Source organism: Macaca nemestrina, chromosome 1, assembly GCF_043159975.1.
Source record: "Macaca nemestrina isolate mMacNem1 chromosome 1, mMacNem.hap1, whole genome shotgun sequence".
NCBI lineage: Eukaryota > Metazoa > Chordata > Mammalia > Primates > Cercopithecidae > Macaca > Macaca nemestrina.
This window is the reverse complement of record NC_092125.1, coordinates 220,874,945-220,896,963: the sequence shown is the minus strand read 5'-3', so window position 1 is coordinate 220,896,963 and position 22,019 is coordinate 220,874,945. Positions and strand designations below refer to the sequence as shown.

At 45.0% G+C, this 22,019-nt stretch overlaps 1 protein-coding gene across 3 annotated transcripts in view; it reads left to right on the top strand.

Annotated features, from left to right (window-relative positions):
• The window catches only part of LOC105473201 (podoplanin), a 36,716-nt gene extending 27,664 nt beyond the window's left edge, over window positions 1-9,052 (top strand). For 2 of the 3 annotated variants that reach the window (XM_011726856.2, XM_071100435.1), the window contains exons 3-6: window positions 1,359-1,488; window positions 4,872-4,910; window positions 5,466-5,577; window positions 7,058-9,052. In XM_011726856.2, the coding sequence (XP_011725158.1) occupies window positions 1,359-1,488; window positions 4,872-4,910; window positions 5,466-5,577; window positions 7,058-7,064 (288 nt within the window). In that variant the 3' untranslated portion in view covers window positions 7,065-9,052. The remainder of the gene's footprint in view (window positions 1-1,358; window positions 1,489-4,871; window positions 4,911-5,465; window positions 5,578-7,057) is intronic. The other variant, XM_071100436.1, reaches the window with a different exon arrangement.
• The last annotated feature ends 12,967 nt before the right edge of the window (window positions 9,053-22,019 follow it).

Genomic DNA, 22,019 nt, shown 5'->3' with positions numbered 1-22,019 from the left:
AGTCTCGCTCTGTCGCCCAGGCTGGAGTGCAGTGGCCGGATCTCAGCTCACTGCAAGCTCCGCCTCCCGGGTTTACGCCATTCTCCTGCCTCAGCCTCCCGAGTAGCTGGGACTACAGGCGTCCGCCACCTCGCCCGGCTAGTTTTTTGTATTTTTAGTAGAGATGGGGTTTCACCATGTTAGCCAGGATGGTCTCGATCTCCTGACCTTGTGATCCGCCCGTCTCGGCCTCCCAAAGTGCTGGGATTACAGGCTTGAGCCACCGCGCCCGGCCCCTACTAAGTGTTTATATTCTGCTTCCCCGCCCCAGAATGCCAGCTTCAAGAGAGCAGAGAATTTATATTATTCACATTATAATCCTGGGGCTTGGAACCATGCTGGGCCCATAGGAGGTGCTCATTAACGTATGTTTTATATTGTGGTTTAAAAAATAGCATGAAATGTATCATCTCAACCATTTTTAAGTGTACAATTCAGTAGTGTTAAGTATATTCACGTCATTAAACCGATCTCCAGAACTTTCATCCTGTAAAACGGAAACTCTACCCATGAAAGAATAACTCCTCATTCTTCCCTTCCCCCAGCCCTTGGCAGCCACTATTCTACTTTCTATCTTACGAATTTGACTCCTGTAGGCACCTCATATAAGTGGAATCATTCAGTACTTGTCTTTTGTGAGTGGTTTATTTCACTTAGCATAATGTCCTCAAGGTTCATCCATGCTATGGCATGTGTCAGAATGTTTGTCCTTTTTAAAGTTGAATAGACCAGGCATGGTGGCTCACGCCTGTAATCCCAGCACTTTGGGAGGCCGAGGTGGGCAGATCATGTGAGGTCAGGAGTTCGAGACCAGCCTGACCAACATGGAGAAACCCCATCTCTACTAAATATACAAAATTAGCCAGGTGTGGTGGCGCATGCCTGTAATCCCAGCTACTCAGGAGGCTGAGGCAGGAGAATTGCATGAACCTGGGAGGTGGAGTTTGCGGTGAGCCAAGATTGCACCATAGCTCTCCAGCCTGGGCAATGAGCGAAGCTACATCTTAAAAAAAATAAAAATTAAAAATAAAAAAATAAAGCTGAATCATGTTCTGTTGCATATATAGACCATATTGTAGACACTTGGGTTGCTACCACTTTCTGGCTATTGTGAGTAATACTGCTATGAACATGTGTGTACAACTGTCTCTTCAAGACCTAATTGTTTCTGTTCATGTTCTTGTTTCTACTTGCAATTCATGCCATCATACGTTCTATATTTTTATGCCACCTTAACTCCTTTTATCTTATAAGGCAGGCGGTATATTTTAAGACAGCAGGCTTTATTTCCTGTTTTTTCTCATTTACACCTACAATAGGTAGCAACAAGTGTCAACAGTGTAACAGACATTCACATCGAGGATCTGCCAACCCCAGAAAGCACAGTCCACGCCCAAGAACAAAGTCCGAGCACCACAGCCTCAAATGTGGCAACCAGTCACTCCACAGGTAAGAAAACCAGCCACCTCCAGAGGGGCTGATCTACTTTTACATAATCGGTGCATTCCAAAGTCCACCAGCAAATATAATAATCAACAGGGGACATACTGGTCTGCAAGAATGACTTCTGAACCAAGTTTTATATGGTAGGTTCAGAATTCGATTTGAGTCGATACATTTGGTTTAGTGCGTTGCTGAACATATCTCTTTACCTGGAATAACTAGTGATAACACCTGCACAGGGTGAGTTAAGTAACTACTGAGGTTGCACGGCGGACCCCAAGCTGATAGAATGTGACGCGAAGAACTTTGTGTTGACGCCCAAGGGCACGACACTCAGCCACCCTCTGTAAATCTTCATAGATTCTCTAGGAAGACTTACCACCTTACATTGAGTTCATGTCTGTATGCGTGGTGCAAGAATCTGTTCCTAACCCGTCTTGCCAGGATTTGGGTTGTACTTGTGGCTCACAGTTGGCACCTGCAGCCCCGTGACTGGAACACCTTGGAGAAAAATGGAGGAGTTTTCTGAGTCTTTGCTATTATTCTATCTAGACCGTCACTGATGAGAAGGAGGAAAAATGATTGTCCATTTAAGAAATAGAAAGAGATCACTTCCTATTTCTAGAGATTTCTTGAGAAATTCAGTGGTTTGGGGTTTTAAAAAAATGCCTTATTTTATAGTGGATAAGGGTGGGAGAGAAAATGAATGAATCCTGTGAAAACCTCAGTGAGTGCTGGCTAACTTGAGAAATTTTACGTGAATCATTTAATCTAGATAGGTCTTACATAGAAAGATGACGTCTAAACCAGTGGTTTCCCAAACTAGTCGCAATTCAGAACACCTAGAAAGCTCTTCTTTACTGTCCCTTTTACATTTCCAGGATCAATCACCAATCTGGTTTTAAAAACTATGGTTCTTTTTAGGATTTAAAAAAATGCTTAATTTTTGTACCCCCATGTTTACAGCGGCATTATTCACAATAGCTAAAATATAGAAACAACTCAAGTGGCCATGGGTAGTTGGATAGATAAGCAAAATGTGGTGTATATGATAGTGTATTATTCAGCCTTGAAAAGGAAAATGCAGACACATAATACAACGTGGAGGAACCTTAAGGACATTATGCAAAGTGAAATAAACCAGTAAAAAAAAAATACTGTATGTCTCTACTTATATGAGACCCCTTGAGTAGTCAAATTCATGGAGACATAAAGTAGAGTGGTGGTTGCCAGGGGCTGGGGGAAGAGGAGAATGAGGAGGTACTGTTTAGTGGGTAGAGTTCCAGTTTTGCCAGATGAAAGGGGTTCAGGAGGTAGATGGTGACGATGATTGCACAACAGTATGAATATACTTAATACCACTGAACTGTACATTTAAAAATGGTTAATTTAGTACATTTTATGCTGTATGTGTTATACCACAGTGTGTGGGGAAGGGGGGAAAAGCCTTATAAAGGGCTTTGAGATAAAACCTGAAACTCACTCCAAGCTGTTAAAGAAATGATTAACATTTAAACACTAGAGAAAGCCAAGTAGAGCTAAGCAAAGAAAGGATAATCAATATAAACGATCATTGGAAAACATTTCAAAATTTTGGAGAACTGCTTATCTGTAATATGGGTTGACAGCTATATATTAGCAGCAGAAAATTGTGCCATCCATGTTGAATATTCTATCATACTTCATACCCCTCTTCTATTCCTTTAAAAAAAAATTCTCAGTTGCCTGGGAAAGAACTCATGTTACTGTTTCTTCCTGTCCCCTGCCCCACCCTGTCACAAAACTGCCCCTCCCTGTCACAAAAAATTGTGACTTAGGGCACATTCCTACTTAATACATCATTATCCCAAGGCATTTTCACAAGTGAGCCAAAATGTCATTATAAGCATGCAGTTTTGAAGGGGTAATTTTATTAGGGCAGCAGATGTTCAGTTTTGCTGCGAAACACCCGCATAGGATGATGTGCACACGTGTGATGCATGCTCATGATCACAGTCAGTGCCATTGGGAGGGAGATGGGAAAGATGGCACTAATAAGCTCTAATTTAATAACAACAAATCGTCCACAAACTTTAGTAATATATTTTTTAACCAGTGGTGTCTTTGATAATGGTACATTAAGAGCTGGGAATCAGCAGCCACATGGTAGGCAAATGACAAGCAGATGATTGACTTATCTCTCCAGGCAGTTGACTTCTAGCAGTGACATTTGGGGAGTTGATTTGATGCCGTCTTTGTTCTGGGAAAGCTCAAACCCAGCCGTGTTCTCTATAGTGGGGGTAGCACAGTCAGCACAAGCTCTTACGTACTCTACACCCATGGGCTCAGCTTGTGCAGGGAGTGCCGGCTTCTGGGACCTGTACCCTGGGAGCATCTTGAAGGAGGCACCTTGTGCTGAGGAGAGCCTTGGTACAAAAGGGATGGTTTTCAAACCCAACCATTAGAAAAAGTAGGCATCTTTTACATGATAGTTGGCTAGTTTTGCCACTGATTAGGGAAGCTTCTGGATATCTGGGGTATTTTGCAAGCTGCGAACTAAGATTTTAGGGCAGGGCCTGATTGATGATTAACTTCTCCAATTTCTTATAAAATCAAGGTATCTTGACTTTTTCTCCATCTGCAAACTAGTCAGTAGCCACCTCCCAGAGGAGTAAAGGACTCGTTATATAAAGAGGTCAAGAAGAAAAATGAAACGTTTTTATTTATAAATAAGTTATTGCATAAAATTATTCAAAATAAACTCACAATGACAATTATTCACATTGTAACTATTAGACTAGGTTTGACTGCAGATAGAAACCCTAAAATAACAGTGGCACAAACACAAAGGGTGTATTCGCTCATGAAACTTAGCTGGGCCTGTTGTTGCCTTGTAAAAATCTGGATTTTGCTACCAAAGCAGCAGCAGGAAATAGATATTGAGACTAATCAGTCTTGGTCACATCTTCCCAAACTAGAGTATTATCTCACAATGAGTAATACCTCTTCACAGTCTGTCCCTTCTCTGTGATCTTGACATTGGACTAAGAATCCACAGCTCTGAATTCTTCTGCTACCTTAACGTCTGATACTTCTTGATCATTTATTTAAGATCTGTGTGGCTCAGTTACCTTTACTCTGCCTTCTAAATTAGATGAGACAAAATTAATACATGGAAAAGTGCTATGAACCCATTGGTGTGAATAAGGGTTCATAAATTAGATAATAATAGTTACAACGTGTCACATCGGGGCTTGCTTAAAAATCCCCTGATCCAATTTATTTAAGAAACCATCCTGTTGGTTTATGTTCTGCTACTTTCCACTTGGGTAAGTTCACCTTTTGCCAATTGTTAAATTATAGTTATTAAGCCCTAATAATTCTACATTATTATATCTTTCTCTTTCCAGACAAAGTGGATGGAGACACACAGACAGCAATTGAGAAAGGTAGGCTAGATTTTGGCATCAAAATACTCCTACTGGAGCTTTTAAAAAATTTCTTTGAAGCTAATTGTTGAGACGAATTGCATTCTTTTCTGGATTGCAGTCAATGCGAGCAGAATAGAAAACCTTCGAGAACAGATTCCAAGCTTTTTTTTTAAGAGAGAAAAGGGAATTCCTTGTATTTGAAAATAAGCAAACCCCAGATGAGTCTATTCCCTTAATGTCAGAGATGGGGAATGGTATCATATCACAGTTTGTCGTTACTAAGGATGAAAATAGGGGCTAGCTTAATAGCCATACACAAACACTACCCAAAAATGAACACTTAAGCCAATGTGAGTGTTATGTTGATAGATCCTCAGACCCAGAAATCTTCCCATTCGTAAAATAGGATTAGGCTAGCCCAGATTTTCTACTTTTGGAAGAAATGCTCTGTGCTTAAACAACATAGATCATTATTTGCTATGTACAGTAGGGCAGTGGCTTTGTTTATATATTACATATTTTATCACCGATGTGTTTTTTGTCTGGGGCTCATGCTTTTTTTCTCTCATTCAGATGGTTTGGCGACAGTGACCCTAGTTGGAATCATCGTCGGGGTCTTACTAGCCATTGGCTTCATTGGTGGGATCATCGTTGTGGCTATGCGAAAAATGTCGGGAAGGTACTCGTAAGTAAATAACTTATACCCATGTGATAGGTAAATGAAGGCTATCATGTCTAGAACTCAAATCTTTGGACAGATAGAAATCTGTAATGTAAGCTGGGTGTGGCGGCTCATGCCTGTAGTCTCAGCTGCTGGGATCACCTGTAGATCAGCCTGGGCAACACAGTAAAACCCTGTCTCAAAAAAATAATCTGTGGTATAATGGTCCTGTTCCAAAGTTCCTTACTTGGGGCTTTGAGTGCAGTGGCTTACACTTGGAATCCCGGGGCTTTGAGAGGCTGAGGCAGGAGGTTCAGTTGTGCCCAGGAGTTGGAGGCTGCAGTGAGTTATTATGCCACTGCACTCCAGCCTGGGTGACAGAGCAAGACTCTGTCTCTTAAAAATGAGAAAAAGCCCCTTAATCTTGAGAAAGGCTACATCTGAAGTTTCCTCAGAAGAACAAATGTCTACTTAAGCCTTATAAATTTCCAAAAGAAGAGAGTGAGAGCCAGAGAGGGCTCGTAAGCTCACTTCTGCTGAGATCTGACCACGTCTGATCTCTTGTCTTAATTTTCCAACTAACTGAACTTGGAAGAAAATCCAAACCAAGTTTTAACCTGATGCCTAATCAGCCTGCCTCCAGCCATCAGAGATAGGTGGCTTCTAGAAAACCACCTGTCACAGAATTAGCAGCCCATTCTGATGAGGAGTTCCACTGAAGGAGGGGGTCTTTTTCATTGAGATCTCCTACTCTTGCCCTGCATGCACCCACACACGTGGTCATGGACTCCTAGCTTTGACTATTGATGAAGGGAAGGAGTTTTTTCTCCTTATTAAACTTCCTTAAGAATTCAGAATATCTACACTCATGGCCAGAGGAAACCTTTTTCTTTTTCTTTCTTTTCTTTTCTTTTTTTTTTTTTTGGAGACAGTCTTGCTCTGTCACCAGGCTGGATGGCTCACTGCAACCTCTGCCTCCTGGGCTCAAGCGATTCCCCTGCCTCAGCCTCTCAAGTAGCTGGGACTACAGGCATGCACCACCACACCTGGCTAATTTTTTGTATTTTTTAGTAAGAGACAGGATTTCACCATGTTGGCCAGGATGGTCTCGATCTCCTGACCTCATGAGCCACCCGCCTCAGCCTCCCAAAGTGCTGGGATGACAGGTGTGAGCCACCGCACCTGGCCAAAAACGTTTTTCTTATATGTGTTGGGGGATGATATATGATGGAGGGGAGGGGAGAGGACAAGTGATAACACACCTGGAGGGTTGAGGGATACCGGTGACAACATAGCTGTGGACTCAGCATGTTTGGAAAAGCCAGGAAGTCTGACCCTGCTGTGTGAGGATGAAGGGATGGAGGAGGAATGTCAGGAACAAGAGATCACCAGGTGTCAGAACTGGGAGGATTTAGAGCAAAGGACGGTAGGAACAAGGGCTCGCGGGGTTACTAGTCACAATGCCAGTAAGAGACACAACTGTCACCTTTCTCTATTCTCACAGGCCCTAAAGAGCTGAAGGGTTACGCCCTGCTGCCAACATGCTTAAAAGAGACCGTTTCTGACTCTGCGCCCTGTCCCTGAGCTCGTGGGAGAAGATGACCCGTGGAACACTTGCCCGGCCCACTTGGAATCCACGGTGACCTCTCCGCTTGCCAAAGTAACTGAAGGAAAGACTGTTCACCAGACTTGGCTCCTCTAAACATTTGCCTTTCAAACATGTTTTTGAATATACATTCTCTAAAAGATGATTTGAAAGACAAAATTCGTAGAAAATGGAGCAAAACTGTATAAGCTGATTTGTAACTAAGACTGGACCGTTGGATCGATGTTAGATGCTATAACCATGTGTCTCCGTCTGACCGTTCTTGTTATTGTTAAAATGCAGAGGAATCTGGAAATATTTATATCCACGGAGTCCTTGGATCCAGTGCCACGTCAGTAAATAGCACCAGCGTTTTGCAATTGCTGATCTGCTGACATGTACCACACATTCTGGTCTAGTTTGTTCTATCTTTTAAAGCCTGATCTGGTGTGAATAATCAAGTAGAAAATCTAAACTTGGATAACACGTGATGAGCAACTGCCTTTAGCTGGTCCAGATTAATCATTTCAAAGACATCCATTTTAGATCACAAGCAGGAAGTCTATAGTCTCAAAGGCACTTTGTATCTCCCGAGTAGGCCACCAGGCAGCCCCTAGAGTTGCTTTACCCAAATCCTTCTCCAGCCATGACTTGGTGACTCCAAGCTTGCTCCCACCTGCCCCCTCCACTTCCCTCAGATGATGGGGAGCCAGGGCTAAGGGGGCAGCCTTCTCTCTTCCCAATGATGCATATCCTTCGGATTGGCTGCTTTGTTCTGGAATATGGATATCTCAGCCTGGATGCCGAGGAAGCTGCCGGATGCCTCATGGTGCTAGTGGCTCAAGTGTTTTTGAAACTAAGAGCCACGTTGGCCCCCGTGCAGAAAGAAATCCTATGTGAGCCTCTCGTATGAGAAACAAAATCTGCCAGTTTTATAACAACATTACTTTCTGCCTCTGAGGAAAGACACGGAACAAAAATCATTTTGTACAATCTTAATTTTAAAAGCAGCTGGACTTAAATACCTGGTTTAAAAATAGAAGATATCCCCGGTCCTCATGACATACCACAAATATCTGTGGGGTCCTATTGAAAAAAACGAAATAAAGGAGCCCAAGGGGTCATTCTGTCTCAGCACCATCCAGCCCGGCACTTCTCTTCCCATATATCCGTTGGATTTTTTTTGTTTTTTCTAAACAAAGTTTTTATACTGAGCAGATGTTCTGCCGTGATTGCGGTTGTGCAATTCTGGTATCCTCTAAATTTGTAAGCATTCGTAAAACAGGAAAAAGTAAACTATCAGTCAGAAGCACAGCCCATTCCTCCCATTTTTTGCAATAACGTGTGGATGTTATTTTAAACAGTGTGTCTATGTGTTCCCAAATCCAGCTGGCCCCACCGGCTCAGATTCCACATATATATATATCTATTTTTTGAAACGTAGTCTGCAACCTCCGCCTCCCGGCAATTGTACGTGTGTCAGGGCATCAAAAAGCAATTCTCCTGCCTCAGCCTCCCAAGTAGCTGGGACTAGAGTTGCCCGCCACCACACGCGGCTAATTTTTGTATTTTTAGTAGAGACGGGGTTTCACCGTGTTGGCGAGGATGGTCTCGATCTCTTGACCTCATGATCTGCCCGCCTCGGCCTCCCGAAGTGTTGGGATTACAGGTGTGAGCCACTGTGCCCTTCCTCAGATCCCGTATTTGAACATCAGCTGTTTGAGAGAAGGGGGATGCGAAGAGCTGGATGAGTTTAAATAACTTTCACTTTCGTTGTTCAGATTCCTGAACAGGAGTTGGGATAATGGCCATCTTCTCTTTCCTATCCTTTCTTCCCCCCTCACTGTGAAAAATAACAGTCCACCCCAAGTCATACACTGGACCCAGTGCCTGCGGGGACAGGACTGTGGGTTTCTTTTTTTTTTTTTTTTTTTTTTTTTGAGACGGAGTCTCACGCTGTTGCCCAGGCTGAAGTGCAGTGGCGCGATCTCGGCTCACTGCAAGCTCCGCCTCCCGGGTTCCCGCCATTCTCCTGCCTCAGCCTCCTGAGTAGCTGGGACTACAGGCGCCCGCCACCGCGCCCGGCTAATTTTTTGTATTTTTAGTAGAGACGGGGTTTCACTGTGGTCTCGATCTCCTGACCTTGTGATCCGCCCGCCTCGGCCTCCCAAAGTGCTGGGATTACAGGCTTGAGCCACCGCGCCCGGCCAGGACTGTGGGTTTCTTGGTCACACCTGTGTTGGTGCTCAATGCAGTGTAGACATGTTTTCAAATAAAACAGATGATTGTGTACAACAATGAGTCAGACCTTTGTTGGAAAACAGACAAGTCTGGGCCACACTTGGGAACACCTCCAGATAAGATTACAACTTAGGTAAACGCCTGCCTGTTGCCTTGCTTGAGAGTGGATTATAGATGGCCAGAGGAAAGAATTCCACAGGAAGAAAACACACCTACACCTTTCAGCTAGGTCTGCCAAAGTAGGTCAAGCAGAAGCATGGGCAGGGGAGACACATGGCACCTGGGGGCTTTCGCCCTCTCTGGTCCCAAAGGGTTAATGAGGTTTTGCCTGATTTTTTTTTTTTTTTTTTTTTTGAGACGGAGTCTCTCTGTTTCCCAGGCTGGAGTGCAGTGGTGCGATCTCGGCTTACTGCAACCTCTGCCTCCTGAGTAGCTGGGACTATCCACCATGCCCACCTAATTTTTGTATTTTTAATAGAGATGGGGTCTCACCACATTGGCCAGGATGGTCTTGATCTCCCTGCCTCGGCCCTCCCAAAGTGCTGGGACTAGAGGTGTGAGCCACTGAGCCTGGCCGCCTGATTCTTAATTTCTCAGCACTGGAGAGTAAAAGCAGGTGAGGGAGCAATCTCATTTTGCCACTGCTAGTCCTCCCTAGACACCTGACCTCAGGAGAGGTGAATCCCTGTTGCTGTGGGACGCCCCACAGTTCCTTGCTCACCCTGACCCTGGCTGGAGATTGCTGTGGCCAGCTCCTGCGTGGATGCTGCAGATCTGCTCCTCCTGACCCCACCTCACCACTCCATTTGGATTTCATCCTTCTGATGTGTGTCCCCTCCCTGCCAACTCCATCCCCACTTGTAAGGGTCAGGTGCTAGGAGCAGGAGAGCAGTTAGCCCCATGACTTCCTCAAAATAAATATTCACTTTTGTTAAATCAGGATTGTTGAATTTGTCCGTTGTCAGCAATCCTGGGTGCCCATTTGAGTTCCAAACGAGGAACCATATTGTATGTCTGTAGTCCCAGCTATTCAGTAGGCTGAGGTGGGAGGATCATTTGAGCCCAGGAGTACAAGGCCAGCCTGGACAACAAAGTGAGAGCTCCATCTCTTAAAAAACGGACCAGAGTTCTAGTCCCGTTCTGCTCCTCTACACCTGTAACCCTTCAGGGAAGTCATTTAACTTCTTTGGGCTGCAGTTTCTAATAAGAACTTTCATGAGATTGTCAGAAAGCATCCCTTTTCTAGCAGAAAACTAACCATGTCTACCTAGTTCAACAGATTGAAAGAGAATGGACCCTCAACTATGTTACATGTAAATTTACATTCCATTACATGCCACCCCCAGGAGACGACTAGAAACTGGTGGAGGTGCCAAGGCCCTGGATGTTTAGGGAAACAACTCTTATCAGAGGTATCTGGGAGCAGGGGGTGCTGAAGCTAACTCTTTGCATGGCATAAAGGCCTTGTTTTTAACCCTTATTTTTTCCTCTCAACCTGGTAAAACCAGTTGAAAAAGCAGAGCTTAGTTCTGCTTCATGTGCCACCTTCAAGGCTCAGCATTCATGAACAGAAAAGAGCAAGGAACTGTTCATCTCTTGCTGTCTCTATTTTTATTTTTTTATATTTTTTATTTTTTGAGATGGAGTCTCGCTCTGTCTCCCAGGCTGGAGTGCAGTGGCGCAATCTCAGCTCACTGCAAGCTCCGTCTCCCGGGCTCACACCATTCTCCTGCCTCAGCCTCCCGAGTAGCTGGGACTACAGGCGCCCGCCACCATGCCCGGCTAATTTTTTGTATTTTTTGTAGAGACGGGGTTTCACCGTGTTAGCCAGGATGGTCTCGATCTCCTGACCTCGTGATGCGCCCGCCTCGGCGTCCCAAAGTGCTGGGATTACAGACATGAGTCATTGCACCCGGCCTCTATTTTTATGTTAATTCAGATTTATTTAATATTCAGGGCATGGGGCAGTTTGTGACATGCTTCGATTGAGGAATGATGCATGTTTTGATTTTAAAACTTGCGCCAATTAAAAGTCCATTGAAAGTGGAAAAAATTCTCCCCAAACTAGCTGCATATTAACACAAACACTAAAAATAGAATCATCCCCTTGTGTGCACTGGAGGACTTGTTACCTGAAACTTTGCCTTTCTCTTTGCTCTTCCTGAAGCTTAAAATTGGGTTAGAACATATAGTAGATCCTGAATTTTTCAACTCAGTAAACATAAATGATGTAAGTGTGGTTATTGGTCAACAATGCAGAATGAGTCTCAGACCATACCCACTGGTGTGAATGGGAGTTTTTTTTTTTGGCCCAGGGGTCCAGCATACAGGTATGTACCTGGTATAGGCAAAGCCAGCTTGAAAGCACTGAACACTATTCCTCAGCAGTTTTTCTTACTCTGAGATTATTTTATCAGACGCTGACTCAAAGCACGGCATGTTCTATTTCTGCATCCAAGGGCTCCGGGCCATAGTACAGACAGTCCTATGCGTGGTTCTGAGACCTTGCTCCTCCTCCCATTTTTTCTTTCCTACCTCCTTCTCTACTGCTGCCTCTGCCTTTCCACTGATGCAGATCTTTGAGAAAATAATCACGTGCCGGTCACATACCAGGGCGATCAGCAAATGTTTCTGAAGTGATGGCTTCTCTCTGGGTGCTGCTGAAGTAGTCAAAGAAATCGTCTGAAATATGTGCTTGAATAAAAGCACTTACGGTCCTCCACATGTAACCTCAGGAAGGTGTGCAAGTGTCCTGACCATAGCAGGAGGTGGACCCCTTCCTCTTGCTCCCGTTCCCACCCTGCCACGGAGCATCTGTAGGTGAGGCTGGATCTGCTGATGGCGCAGGGCTCACTGGGCAGGGGGTACATAATGTGGGTGCTTGTCCAGCAAGATCCAGAAACAAACGACACTCCCTTGGGTATAACTGCTGAAGGACTCTCATGGGACAGGAGTAATCTGCTCATTCATTTATTTATTCATTCAAACATTTATGTTCGGGCCTGTCCCAGGTGCTGGGAATCCTGTGAATGAAACCAACAAAAATTCCTGCCCACATGGAGCTTACATTCTAATGCTGAAGACTACAAAAAATAAGTAAATCATAGATTGTGAAAACGGGAGACAATGGAGAAAAACACAGCAAGGAGAGGAAGTTCAAGTTTGGAGGAGCTGCAGCTTGGCGTCTGGGGTGGGAGAAGGCCTCTCCGAGAGTTAAGCCATGTTCCTGAAGTGGCGGAGTGAGGAGTGATCCTGATGGGTACCTGAGGGAAAAGTATTTTTGGCAAAAGGCATAGCAAAGGCCTGAGGCAGGAGTACCCTTGGCATGTTTTAGGGAATGCAGGGAAGCTCAGAAGGCTGGAGCAGTCAGCGCAGGGGACCATGGTAGGAGATGATGTCACAGAGGTGGAGCACCCTTGGAAATGGGGAGCCATGGGAAGCTTTTGAGCAGAGGAGTGACGTGATCTGACTTATATTAAAAAAAAAAAAATCCTCATCTCTTTGGGAACTGGCCAGTGTGAGAATCCAAGCAAGAGATGATGGCAGTTCAGACCAGGATGATAGCAGTGGACATGGTGTAAAGTGGTCTGGTTCTAGTGATAATTTGAATGAAGTCAACAGAATTATCTGATAGATTGGATGTGGGATATGAGAGAAATGGGAGGGTCAAGATGACGCCAAGGATTTTGACTTAAGGCAACTGGGATAATGGAGTTGCTATCGGTTAATAGGGCAAGGCTGTGGATGCTGCAGGCTTGAGAGAGCAGAGCTGGAGTTCTGTGTTGAATATGCGGAATTTGAGCTGTGTACAGATATCCAGCTAGGGGTATGAAGCAGGCAGTTGGGCACATGAGTCTAGAGCTTAAATGAGGGATGACTGGAGACATAATTTGGGAGTTACTAGAACCTAACAACCATGATGCTGATGATGAGCTCACCATGGGCATGAGTATAAATAGAAAAAGGCAAGCCCAAGAACTGAGCTCTGGTGTACCTCAAGGTTAAGAGTCAGGGATATGCAAAGAGATCACCGGAGTCGTCCACCACGGATTGGATGAGATACATTTCAGGATTAGCCATTCCTGTTCTCTTCTGTACCATCTAACAGTCTTCTGATTAATAATCCAGCTCCCCAAGTAGCTTAATACTGGAACAAGGGTGCCCTGGGCAATGGGCACAAATATTCCCACCATTGGAAAAGAATATTATTAGTTGAAAATTACTAACTTGGCATTTGGGGTTATAATCAGTTTCTTACGAGTTGATTGGCATGAGTTAGGTCCTAGGACCTGCTCAATCCTGGATACTGTTACACAATTAGGATTTTAAAACTATAAATCTGCAGGCCAGAATGATGACCATATCAAAATACTCCTGCATGTTGGGCGCCCAACTCTTCCCTAGACAACACTTCTATTGTCAAGTCCCAACTATAATGGTTCCTACGTGACCTCTCAGTTTAGCATCTATCTGCAGCCCTGAATTACTCTGATCAAGCTTCCAAATGACCTTCTGTGTGTCAATTCCAGGCCCTCTTCTTGGTCTTGTCTTCATTCATCCTTTGCAGCCATCGGCCCTGTTTTTGGTTCCCTTCTTTTTTTTTTTTTTTTTTTGAGACAGAGTCTCGCTTTGTCGCCCAGGTTGGAGTACAGTGGCCGGATCTCAGCTCACTGCAAGCTCCGCCTCCCGGGTTTACGCCATTCTCCTGCCTCAGCCTCCCGAGTAGCTGGGACTACAGGCGCCCACCACCTCGCCCGGCTAGTTTTTTGTATTTTTTAGTAGAGAGGGGTTTCACCGTGTTAGCCAGGATGGTCTCGATCTCCTGACCTCGTGATCCACCCGTCTCGGCCTCCCAAAGTGCTGGGATTACAGGCTTGAGCCACCGCGCCGGGCCTGGTTCCCTTCTTGAAGTCATCTTCTCCCACTTGGTTTGCATGACATACTCCCATAGTGGTTGCCCTTCCTGGTTCTCTGCAAGCTGCTCCACTGGCTCTTGTCTTCATCTCCCGCTTTGCTCACAGGCATGCTTCAGGCTTACTTTTCGCTTCTCTGTGGTCTCTCCCTTGGGAAGCTCATCTACTCTCATAGCTTCAAATGGCATAAGCTCCAGAAGGGCAGGCATCTGTTTGGTTCTCGGCTACATCCTTAGCCCCTGCAGCAGTAACTGGCACATAACAGTGCCTCCCCCTTTACATGCGCACCACCAGCCTCCTAATTCAGATCCTCAAGCAAAATCTCATCACAATTACAAACTCAAATGCTCACATCCCCTCCTCCAATCTGATCTGCATTCTACCAATGGGATCTTCCTAAAATGTACTTTTTTTTTTTTTTTTGCACATGCCGCCACATTCTAAAAATGCTCCAGTGATTTCCTACAACATAACTTAACGGTCAAAGACTTCTACGCTTTTTTTTTTTTTTTTTTTTCCTTAAGATACAGGGTCTTGCTATGTTCCCCAGTCTGGATTTGATCAAACTCCTGGGCTCAAGCAATGCTCCCACCTCAGCGTCCTGAGCAGCTGTAACCGAAAGCCTGCACCACAGCACCCAGTGGCTTATACACTCCCATCCAAGTACCAGCCAGGTCTGACCCTGCTTAGCTTCACGAGGTGCATCCAGGGCGGTATGGCCGTAGACGCTGGCAGCTTCTGTATTTTATCATGGGACTGATACCACATTTGTACATCCAGTGTATTAGAGTGAAAAGAGCATGGTTCTAGACCCTGGCTGTTGCAGCTTTGGTTCCAGGCTGTCCTACTGCCAGTGTGGAGGAAATTGCTTAACGTTTTTACGTCATTACACTCTTGATTTAAAGGAACCAAGACTCAGAAGGAAAGCATCGTTATGCAATGCTGTGTGTTACATGTATACACGTGAAAACATGGGACACCAATCCTATGGGAACCCCAAAGCAGCTGCATAGCTCAGCCTTCAGGAACTGAGAGTTTTCTACACAGCACTGGATTCTGGATTGTCTTGACCCCTCTACCACTGTTCTGGACAGTTTTTCTGTGCCCCTGTGAGTCTATTCTCCACTTTTCCTGCCCTGACTCTGTGACCTGAGAGGCTGACTTGAATACACTACATCAACCAAGCTCTCTTGCTCTCAAGGTTCTGGCTGGGTTTGGCCAATGGAAGGCACCGAGAGGGGATCAAGGGCACTAGAAGAGACAGGCTGAAGTATTTATTCTTCCAGCTTCTTCTCTGCAAGGCCACATGCTGCCAGTCATTGTGTTTTTCTTTTTTCTTTTTTTTTTTTTGAGACGGAGTCTCGCTCTGTCGCCCAGGCTGGAGTGCAGTGGCCTGATCTCAGCTCACTGCAAGCTCCGCCTCCCGGGTTCACGCCATTCTCCTGCCTCAGCCTCCCGAGTAGCTGGGACTACAGGCGCCCGCCACCTCGCCCGGCTAGTTTTTTGTAGTTTTAGTAGAGACGGGGTTTCACTGTGTTCACCAGGATGGTCTCGATCTCCTGACCTCGTGATCCACCCGTCTCGGCCTCCCAAAGTGCTGGGATTACAGGCTTGAGCCACCGCGCCCGGCTCTTTTTTCTTTTTTCAAGAAAGAAAAAAAAGTCATTGTGTTTTTCTTTTTTCGAGACGGAGTCTCACTTTGTCGCCCAGGCTGGAGTGCAGTGGCGCGATCTCGGCTCACTGCAACCTCCACCTCCGGGTTCAGGCAATTCTCCTGCCTCAGCCTCCCGAGTAGCTGGGACTACAGGCATGTGCCACCATGCCCAGCTAATTTTTTGTAATTTTAGTAGACACGGGGTTTCGCCACGTTGGCCAGGTTGGTCTCGAACTCCTGGCTTCAAGTGATCCACCCACCTTGGCCTCCTGAAGGGCTGGGATTACAGGCCTGAGCCACCATGCCCGGTCCAGTCATTGTGCTTTTCTACCAAAAACCCCAGCTCCTGTTGGGTGGTCCTTTGCTCTTATCCTACGTCTCACTAGGTTCCAGAAACCTAGGGATGCTAAGGGCTTCTCACAGTCGCTAACCTTCAGGTGCTTCATTGTCCCTTTTTAGTTTCCTTAACTCTGTGTTGCCACTGGTAAAGAGTTCCTTCATCCAACTCTCTGCCATCACTCTTTTGAGGGTGGCATGTGTTTCCTGCCAGCACCTTGACTGATAAAACCACATGGGCAAGTGTTGGTGGCCAATATTAGGGTGACCTAGCCCCTCGTTTTTCTTCCCTTTGTGATTCCTGCCACTACCAACCAATGCATTTATTTTCTGCTCTGAGCATCTATTCTCTTCTTCCTGGTTTCTGCTTCTTGATAAAGTCCACTGACTCACCCCTTAAACTGCACCTGGTCTGGTAAGGTCCCACCCTGCTCCCATGATCTCTCTTTGTGTATTCTCTCAGCGTTAGCCCTGGCTAACAGCACACTGATTCACTCCACATTTCCAGGACTTCTGATGTCTAAGGAAATCGGGTTGGCCTGGCTAGTCACCACAGCCTCTGTTGGCCAGAGCTTCCTGTGCCAAGCCTCAGGTCACTGCTTACCGCAGATACCGACGCTGCCCCCGCAAGTCATTGTCCGTTCCTTGTTGACAGGTGGTAGTTATGGAAAGAAGAACGCCCAAGAAGGTGTGGAAAATAATACTCACATCACAAAGTTTTTATCAGTTTTAAAGTAAATAATGAACGTTTAATGCCTATATGAAAACACAGAGACTACTCTGTAATTAACACAATTATTCCAACAACCACTTCTTGCTTCCATTATTATAGTCAATTACTCTTACATCATCCCTGTGAAGCAGACAGGGCAGAAATTATTTCCAATTTACAGATGAAGAAATTGAGGTTCAAATAGTTGCCTAAAACTACAGTTACCCAATGCCCGAAGTACAACCAGAATGCAGGTGTCTTGATTTGTTCTCCATCCCTCTTTTGTTTAGTCCACTTGTCTTTTTCTTTTCTTTCCTTTTCTTTTCTTTTCTTTTCTTTTTTTTGAGACGGAGTTTCACTCTTTTTGCCCAGGCTGGAGTGCAGTGGCGCAATCTTGGCTTATTGCAACCTCCGCCTCCCAGGTTCAAGCGATTCTCCTGCCTCAGTCTCCTGAGTAGCTGGGATTACAGGTGTATGCCACCAGGCCTGGCTAATTTTGTATTTTTAGTAGAGATGGGGTTTCATCATGCTGGCCAGGCTGGTCTTGAACTCCTGACCTCAGGTGATCCGCCCGCCTCAGCCTCCCAAAGTGCTGGGATTACAGGTGTGAGCCACCACGCCCGGCCAATTTATTGTTTTTGTTTGTTTGTTTGTTCGTTTTTGAGATGGAGTCTCGCTCTGTGGCCAGCCTGTAGTGCACTGGCGTGACCTCAGCTCACTGCAAGCTCCGCCTCCAAGGTTTATGCCATTCTCCTGCCTCAGCCTCCAGAGTAGCTGGGACTACAGGCGCCCACCACCACACCCGGCTAATTTTTTTGTATTTTTAGTAGAGACAGGGTTTCACCATGTTGGCCAGGATGGTCTCGATCTCCTGACCTAGTGCTCTGCCTGCCTCGGCCTCCCAAAGTGCTGGGATTATAGGCGTGAGCCACTGGGCCCGGCCAGGGAAGTTATTTTTTAAATTATAAAATATTTTAAACAGGCCAGGCATGGTGGCTCAAGCCTGTAATCCCAGCACTTTGGGAGGCCAAGACGGGCAGATCACGAGGTCAGGAGATCGAGACCATCCTGGCCTACACAGTGAAACGCCGTCTCTACTAAAAAAATACAAAAAAACTAGCCGGGCGTGGTGGTGGGCACCTGTAGTCCCAGCTACTCGGGAGGCTGAGGCAGGAGAATGGTGTAAACCCAGAAGGCGGAGCTTGCAGTGAGCGGAGATCTGGCCAGTGCACTCCAGCCTGGGCGACAGAGCGAGACTCCATCTCAAAAAAAAAAAAAAATTTTTTTTTTTTCTTTTTTTTTTTTTTTGAGACGGAGTCTCGCTCTGTCGCCCAGCCCAGGCTGGAGTGCAGTGGCGCGATCTCGGCTCACTGCAAGCTCCGCCTCCTGGGTTCACGCCATTCTCCTGCCTCAGCCTCCCGAGTAGCTGGGACTACAGGCGCCCACAACCGCGCCCGGCTAATTTTTTGTATTTTTAGTAGAGACGGGGTTTCACCGTGGTCTCGATCTCCTGACCTTGTGATCCGCCCGCCTCGGCCTCCCAAAGTGCTGGGATTACAGGCGTGAGCCACCGCGCCCGGCCAAAAAAAATTTTTAAACATATAGAAAATTACAGAGACTAATGAAAAAGCCTCCAATACCCCACCACCTGGCACTAGCAAATCTTAACATTTTCATATATTTTCCATATAATTTTGTTTTAGAGATAAAAACTTATTCATGTTGTCCCTCAGGGACCCTCCTGACATCAGTTCCTCTCTTCCCTCCTTCCCAGAGGGACCATTCTCCTGAACTGGATGCGTTTCGTATGGAACATGCACATTTTCTACTATTCTTATTTTGTATGTATATATTGATAATCATGAATGTGCATGTTTTCAACTTTTATATACACAAAATTATTCTCTGCAGCTTGCTTTCTCTATTCACAGTATTGTTTTAGATTTATCCTTATGGATGCAAAGAATTCTGATGCATCTGCCTGGCTGGTATCATTTTTAAGTCACCATTTACTTATGTTTTTTCCAGTCAATGGATATTTACAAAGTTTCTAGATTTCTGAATTACAAACAATGTTGTGACAAAGGGGGTCATATTGAAAGAAGTTTTATTTTCCTAGGGAGCAGGATTTTGTCCCCTAGGAAAAATAAAAATAAAAATGAGTTAATTTTTTGGATATTTAAATATCCAGTTCAGGTAAAATGACTCATGCCTGTAATTGCAGCACTTTGGGAGGCTGAGGCAGGACGATCAATCGCTTGAGGCTCAGAAATGGAGGTTACAGTGAGCTGTGATTGCACCACTGCACTCCAGCCTGGGGGACAGAGTGAGGCCCTGTCTCTAATAAATAAATAAATAAATGAATAGTAAATATTCAGACATGACTATGAATTACCTGGCATTTTTCTTAGAAAAGTGATGCTCAGGCTGAGGCAGGCAAATTGTTTGAGCCTAGAAGTTTGAGACCAGCCTGGGCAACATAGCGAAACCCTGTCTCTACAAAGAGTTAACCAGGTGTGGTGGCTCGTGCGTGTAATTCCAGCTGCTTGCGAGACTGAGGCATGAGAATCTATTGAATCTAGGAAGCAGAGGTTTCAGTGAGCCAAGATTGCGCCACTGCACTTCAGCCTAGGCAACAAAGCAAAACCCTGTCTCAAAAAAAAAAAAAAAAAAAAAAAAAGAAAGAAAAAGAAAAGTGACACTCATATAGAAAGGTGCTTTAAATTAATTGGATTTAAGTGGTCAATAACTTCACAATGATCCTTGTCTCTATCCATCTATTTTCCCTCAGATGACCACCTGATCTGGCTTTTTTCTATGTGAAAGCATGTGAATAAAATGTTTATTATTTCTTTTCAGAATGATAGAAATGTCTCATCTATATTCCATGAAAACATTTGTGGAGCTAGTTAATTATTTCTAATGGGAACATGACTTAGTGCAAAGTCAGCAGTTTTTATAGTATAAGGTGATTTTTGTTGTTGTTGTTAAATACAAGGTGATTTATCAGATGTTGGAAGAGATTTGCTTAATATGTAAAAGAAAAAGAACTTGAAGATGTGAAATTGGCCCTGAGAGAAATCCTTCTGGTCACCAGAGTCCAAAAAGATTTATGAGAAATATGTCAAAAATGGAGGGATTTCATAATAGGCACCTTCTCTGAAATGAAAAAGAATTGCTAGGCACACAAAATTAATTCAACATCTTTCTTTCCCCTTCCTCTCTCTTTTCTTTCTTTCTCCTTCCTTCCTTCCTTCCTTCCTTCCTTCCTTCCTTCCTTCCTTCCTTCCTTCCTTTTTCTTTCTTTCTTTTTCTTTCTTTCTTTCTTTCTTTTTCTTTCTTTCTTTCTTTCTTTTCTTTCTTTCTTCTTTCTTTCTTTCTTTCTCTTTCTTTCTTCTTTCTCTTTCTTTCTTTCTCTTTCTCTCTCTCTCTCTTTTTTTTTTTTTTGACAGTCTTGCTCTGTTTCCCAGGCTGGAGTGCAGTGTTGAGATCTCTGCTCACTGTAACCTCTGCCTCCCAGGTTCAAGCGATTCTTGTGCCTTAGCCTCCCAAATAGCTGGGATTACAGGCATGCACCACCATGCCTGGCTAATTTTTGTATTTTTAGTAGAGACAGGGTTTTGCCATGTTGACCAGGCTGGTCTCAAACTCCTGACCTCAAGGGATCCGCCTGCCTCTGCCTCCCAAAGTGCTGGGATTACAGGCATGAGTCACCATGCCCGGCCTTTTCTTTTTTCAAATAGGAAAGGAATATTCTTGATGTTGATTGGGAATTTCTCCACATAACATTTTATTCATTTTATTTTACTTACTTTTTATTGGTGAATGGTAGATGTACATAGTTTTTGCAGTACATTGAATACATCGATCTTTGAATACCTCATTGAATACATTCATATGATGTGTAAAGATCAAGTCAAGGTAACTAGGATATCCATCCCCTTGACACGTATCATTTGATCACCATCACTTTCAGAAAGTAACTGGAGCCAACCCCACTTGTAATGGGTTGAATGGTGGTGCCCAGAAAGACAGGTCCAAGTCCGTACCCCTGGTCCCTGGGAAGCTGACTTTATTTGAAAAAAGGGCCTTTACAAATGCAATTAAGTTAAGAATTTTGAGATGAGATCATCCTGGCTTAACCGGGTGGGCTCTAAGTCCAATAACAAGTGTTCTCATAAGAAGAAGAGACACAAACAGGAGAGGAGAAACACAGGGAGAAGGCCACACTAAGACAGAGGCAGAGACTGGAGTGATGCTGCCACAAGCCAAGGAACACCTGGCACCCCTAGAAGCTGGAGGAGGTCAGAAGCCCCCGCTAGAACCTTCAGAAGGAGATGGCTCTACTGACACCTTGATTTCAAACTCAATGCAAAAATGTGTTCCTGTTGTTTTAAGCCACCCAATTTGTGGTCATTTGTCACAGCTGCCCTAGGAAATGAATGTGGCTTCCAAGCAACCATCTGTGAGGGCAGCTTCCCACTACCCATCCAGCCCATCCCAGATGGAAAGCAGCACTGACCTTTGCACTCTGACCCGGCGCCATTCCCTTGATCCTTCCAAACAATGGATTGGCAGCCACCGTGCTTCCTTTGTGGCAGACAGATGTTACCAGACCCTTCCATACCGTCATTCCAATTTGTCACTCATGCTGGAGGAATCCATGGTGAAAGAAATGTGGCCGAGAACAATAGGCAGAGCCCACCCTTGCATGACGAGCGGAACACACAGGCAGACATGCTGCGTTAATTCCTCCACTCCATGATGACTAATCCTGAATAACTTCCTTACCCGACATTCACCTTCAGTGGCCAGAAACGCTTTAATGTATTAAATTCCAATATCCATTTAGTGAGCATTCAACAGATGTTCACTAAGTGTCTCCTCTAAGTTAGGCGCTATGCCGTAGATGTTAACATTGAGATGAAAGTACTCTAGGCCAGGCGCGGTGGCTCACGCCTGTAATCCCAACACTTTGGGAGGCCGAGGTGGGCAGTCACCTGAGGTCAGGAGTTCGAGATCAGC